The following is a 6,000-nucleotide window of genomic DNA, read 5'->3' on the forward strand; positions in this document are numbered from 1 at the left end:
TTTGAATAGAACCAGAGAAGGGAAAAATTCTGCTCCATTTGTATACAATGAATCAAAGAGCATTCTGCTGTCATGTATAAGTGATTAGAACAAATAAATATATTCAAAAATAAAGCTTCAGGAGGATTACTACTTGGAAGGACAAACATTCATCTTAATGCAGATATATAGTATCATTTCTATATAGTACAAGTTTGAAAATACTGAAGAGAAAATAGCTTCAGAATAATGAAACAGTTTATATTAATTGCCTTTAACCTTTAATTTTTATAAAGGTCTCAAAAAACTTTCAACTAAACAAAATCTATTATATAAGGAGAAAAATATTACAATCAACCTACTAAACCAATTTTGTATTTGAGGGATGGAGAATAAACAATTACATAGTTTTGATAGGACTGCATAACAGCAAATACTGAGAAGTAAAACTACACAGACATTTGTAGAAAGAAGTTCCTGTTAACATATATATACATGCAATATGTTTTGAGTCAATAAACTATACTGATTTGATTCTTAAAAAAAATTTTTTTAAATTACCTGAACTGGATGTTCACTAAATGAGGCTGAGACCCATCTGATTGCCAGTATGTTTCTAGATTGTCATCTCGTAACTGATCCACTCCAAATCCTAAAAAAACCAAGAGAGGCAATAAATTTCCAAGAAAAAGAGCTATATACTCAAAACATAAAAGTATCATATATATTTGTCAGAAATTTTGATAGCAAGATGGTGAGAAATATAAAACTTAACCCAGAATTCTTCTACTTTTTAATCTAGATTTCAACTCACGAAATATCACTTGTACATACAAAAGTTTATATTAAGATGAACTTTTTTAGTTCTTGGCTTCTTAAAAACATCTTCCAGGATACTTACTCTAAACTCTGTATGTTTGAATCAGTTTCTTATACTTTTTAGAAGCTGATAATTAGAGTGATCCCTGTGTCTGGCAAAATCTTTTAATTCTATGAAGTTCAATATGCCATGCTTACTATGACAAGACAAAGATGACTCAGAAATATTTTCAAAAGGCATATACATTGTGAAACCAAGAGCTTCTGATTAATCAAAATCAAGTATACCTAGAATCCTATATCCTCCAGCCATTATAGATTAGTGAAATTGAACTATCCTGTGCTTTTTCCCTGAGTAAAACCATAATAATTCAAACTACAGAAGAGTACATTTTTAAAAAGAATGGATTTAATTTATATTTCATTTTTTACTAAATAATATAGTCATTATGGATCAAATTTAAAAGGTACAAAAAGAAAATTGTGAATAGTCACTATCACCCTACCATTTTGTTCTCCTCTCCAAATATAGTCAATTTTATTAGTTTTTTGTCGATCTTTTCACAGATACCACATGCATATAAAAGCAAGGACTAGTTTCTTTTCCCCATCTCTTGGCACAAATGATAGCAAACTATATAGTTCTGGATTATAGTGAGGGTTTTTTTTCCACTTAACATATCTGGAAGATTATTCCATATTAATAAATTAATAATTATAATAATAACTGCAAATGGTGATACTATATTTACTATGGGCCAGACACATTCTAAGCATTCTAAATACTAAATCATCTAATATTTATTAACACAATATCTCAAGCAGCTTCCACATTTTTAAAGGTTATACAGTATATCCCCATCTGGAAATACCATATTTAAACCAAATCCTTACATAACATTTAGTTTGTTTTCAATATTTTGCTATTACAAACAATACTGCAACAACCTATCTATAATCTCTAAATACATGTTACTATTTCTGGAGGATGAATTTCAAGGAATAGAATCCAAAGTCAATGATTTTTCATTTGATAAATCTTGTCAAAACCTTCTCCAAAATACCTCCTCACCAATAATGTATGAGAACATCTATCTCCTCTCCATGGCTAGTAAAAACTGAGATGTTCTGAAATTTATACACTAGATTTTTCAACTTAGTATGAAAAAAATTATCCAAAAGTTTTTATATTGATTACATGTTGAGATGATACTATGGACACAATGAGAAAAAAATAATTGCATCTATTCTTTTTACTTTTTAAATGTGATTATTAGATATCTTTAAATATATATGTGTTTGGCATTATATTTCTATTGGACAGCACTGCTCTGTACTCATGGTAAAATACAGTCAATCTTTTAAATATTTACTAACCGGACAGGTAAAAAGCTATATTCCATATATTTATTAATCATTATATTTTTATATCAAATGCCTATTCATACCCTCCTATATTTCCAGTAGGTTGTTCAGGAAGCTAAGGATACACAATGTAGGGGAAAAGGAAATAAGCCAGAGACATGAAAGGAGATGATCCTACAGATTCTTATGCACTAGACTAAGGAGTGTAAATTATCTTGAAAATTATGCCAATCTATTGAAGAATTTTTAGTAAGTCAGGCATAGAATCAGGAAATTACAAGAACAGAATCTCTAGATAGATTTTTCAGCATCAGGGTGAGAGAAAACTATCAGGGTAATCAGTTGAAATTTGGCTAGTTCAAATTGAGATGTGCTATAAGGAGCTTTTGAAGATATAGTAAGAAATGTAAAATACCACATTGATAATGAATATTTAATTAAAAATATATTATTAAAATTAATTTTACTTGTTTCTGGGGGCTGAGGTTGTAGCTCAGTGGTAGAACGCTTGCCTAACATATGTAAGGCACTGGGTTAGATTCTCAGCACCGCATATAAATAAAATAAAGGTCCATCAACAACAAATAAAAATATTTTTAAAAAATTAATTGTACCTGTTTCTAACCCTTTTAAATGTGGTTACCAGAAAAAAAAATTCCACATACAAATTGCATGATATTTCTATTGGACAATGCTAACCTAGACCATACTTCTGCCATTCCTTATGCAATACTGCTAAGACTAATCTAGAATATTATCAGTTATATAAGTTATGAGACAAAAAACTGTTCTGCTACCAATATAAAGAGTTCTAGGCTGGGCATGGTAGTGCATGCCTGTAATTCCAAATACTGGAGGATGCAAGAAGATTGCAAGTTCAAGGCCAGCCTCCATGACTTAGGAGACGCTGTCTCAAAATAAAAAATTAAAAGGAATGAGTATGTAGCTCAGTGATAGAGCAAGCCTGGGTTCAATCCCCAGGACTAGGGGTGAAAGAAAGAAAGAAAGAGATAAAGAAAATCTTCTAGATTTTAAATCCCTTTTCTTTTGACTAGTTTATGAGCTCCCTAACAAAAATAACTAAATCACTTGATTGTTCCTTAAGAGCTTCATGGTTAAATGTTCCACTAATTAAAAGTGGTTTCTGTTCACTTATTTTACTTTAGCTATTTGGCTGGGTTTTTTTCCTCCATTCCACAACTTTATTTGTGTATCAAAGAATTTCACAAAATGGTATTTGTTCTTAAAGAGCAAAATAAACATTAAACACTCTGAATGATTTATTTAGAATAAGATATGTCCTATAATTCAAGACTCATCAATTTAATTTGTTTCTAAGATATTGCTTTTTATAGTACAACTAAGTAGGTGTAGTCTCTTCAATAATTGATTAATCTAAATATTTACCTCTAAGTATGATTACTAGCTTTTACTTCAGTATGTATCATAAGCAGAATATCTTACAAACATCTCTTCACATGTCAAAGCCATGTCTCAACCCACATTCTAAAGCTTCCCACTCAATGTTATATCTGAACTGTTTTAGTCTAAACAAAAGACTTAAAATGATGACAGATCTGTGACATGCTTTGACAGATAATCATGATAATGCACACAGTTAACAGTATTTTTCAGAAAAAAAAAATATTTATTTGATGTACCGACTCTGAGGCAGCAGTTCTTACAGTGTGGTCCCTAAACTAGTAGCATCATTATCACCTGGGAACTTATTAAGAATTCTAAACCTGCAACATCAGAAACTTTGAGAGCTTAACTCCTTTGAGAGTTTGTGTTTTAATAAATCCTCTAGGTGATTTTGATGCATGCTAAAATATTAGAATTAGTGCTCTAGGCAGGATTCTTACCCTTGACACTACAGACATTTTGGACTAGACGATTTATGTTTGGGGAGGTCAACTTGGCTCCTCCCCACCAGAGGATAATCAAAACCTATCACTTTCTTTCCCTACAATCACAACAATCAAAAATATCTCCAGACATTGCTAAAAGTTCCAGGGTAGGGGGAAGAGAGGAATGAGCATCACCAAGTGTCAATAAAAAAAAAAAAAGAAAGCCAATACTGATCAGTGCTTATTATTGGTTAGTAAATACACTTTTCTCTCCTCACACTCCATGGAAGAAAATGATTCTGTACTCCAGTCTTATTGGAGCTAAATCCTGACTTATTTTGGCCAATACAATGTTAATGAATGCTGCCACCTGCACCTTAGATAGTGCATTAATCTCCACGATACATAAAGACCTCAAAGAACTTAACACACACACACACACACACACACACACATACAAAATAACCCAATCACTAAACAGGCTAAGGAATGAACAGACACTTCACAGAAGAATAAATATAATCAGTCAACAAACATGAAAATATGTTCAACATCTCTAGCAATTAGAGAAATGCAAATCAAAACTACCTGAGATTTCATCTCACTCCAGTCAGAATGGCAATTATCAAGAATACAAGTAACCATAAATGTTGGTGAGGATGAGGGGGAAAAGGTACACTCATATATTGCTGCTGGTACTGCAAATTGGTGAAACCACTCTAGAAAGCAGTATGGACATTCCTCAGAAAACTTGGAATGGAACCACCATTTGACCCAGTCATCCCACTCCTAGGTTTATATCCAAAGGACTTAAAATCAGCATACTATAGGATTCAGCCACATCAGCTCAATTCACAATAGCTAAGCTATGGAACCAACCTAGGTGCCTTCAACAGATGAATGGATAAAGAAAATGTGGTATACATACACAATAGAATATTATTCAGCCATAAAGAAGAATGAAATTATGGCATTTGCTGGTAAATGGATGGAACTGGAGACTATCATGCTAAGTGAAATAAGCCAATCCCAAAACACCAAGGGCCAAATGTTCTCTCTCATATGGAGATGCTGGGGTGGGGGGTGTTCATAAGACTGGATGGGAGGGGGGGATGGGAGGAAGGGAGAAGAGATGGGAATGGGAAAGACAGTAGAATGCATCAGTGGATATAACTTCCTTACTATGTTCATATATGAATACGCTATCAGTGTAACTCCACATCATGTACTACAACAAGAATGGAAAGTTATACTCCATATATGTACGTCAAAAAACATTCTCCTGTCAAGTATAAGTAAAAATAACAACAAAAAAAATACAAAATACATTCTACTGTCATGTATAATTAAAAAAACAAAAAAAAAGGGAATGTGACAGAGGTTTTAAATTTGTTTACAAGGTCTGGTGTGGAGAGTGGTAACAGAAAATGGGAGAATGGTAACAGAGATTGGGGTCTCTGATGAACTCCTGACTGAGGCATTCTTGGTGCCTGGGAAAATTTCTGTGCAAAGGAGCAGGATGCCTAGCTGATGTGGTAATGCCCTCCATGAAGAGGCTCTATACTCCTTATCAGCTTTGACCTTGATCTCAGACACACAGCTCCTGGAAATAAAGGAACTCTCTTGCTAGACATTCATAATGTTTCACCAGCTCCACTGCTCCTGAACCTGCCCACCTAACAGTAATTTCAAACAATGAAGTTTCTTGAGAACTATACAAAGCTCCTAACAGTGCACATTGCCACTGTAGAATGTAACTTTGGAATAAGCTGCATAGTGTTGCTACCCTGTAACTTTCCTGAATACAAAGAATAATGCTTGTATAGTCTTTAATCTGATAATAAGACTTATATAAAGATTGCTGGGGGGACTGGGGCTGTAACTCAGTGGTACAGTACTTGCCCAGCATGTCTGAGGCAATGGGTTCAACCTCAGCATCGCATATAAATAAACGAATAAAAGTCCATCAACAACAAAAAATTTTTTT

General features: G+C 33.1%; 1 protein-coding gene across 3 annotated transcripts in view; it reads right to left on the reverse strand.

Moving 5' to 3' along the window:
• Positions 1-6,000, reverse strand: part of Anapc10 (anaphase promoting complex subunit 10) — an 81,140-nt gene that overhangs the window by 64,798 nt on the left and 10,342 nt on the right. For all 3 annotated transcript variants that reach the window (XR_007351337.1, XM_048813466.1, XM_015484444.2), the window contains exon 3: positions 541-631. Coding sequence is in view for 2 of the 3 variants with exons in the window: in XM_048813466.1 (XP_048669423.1) it covers positions 541-631 (91 nt within the window). In the remaining variant the exon portion in view is untranslated. The remainder of the gene's footprint in view (positions 1-540; positions 632-6,000) is intronic.

Source organism: Marmota marmota, unplaced genomic scaffold (genome assembly GCF_001458135.2).
Source record: "Marmota marmota marmota unplaced genomic scaffold, marMar, whole genome shotgun sequence".
Lineage (NCBI taxonomy): Eukaryota > Metazoa > Chordata > Mammalia > Rodentia > Sciuridae > Marmota > Marmota marmota.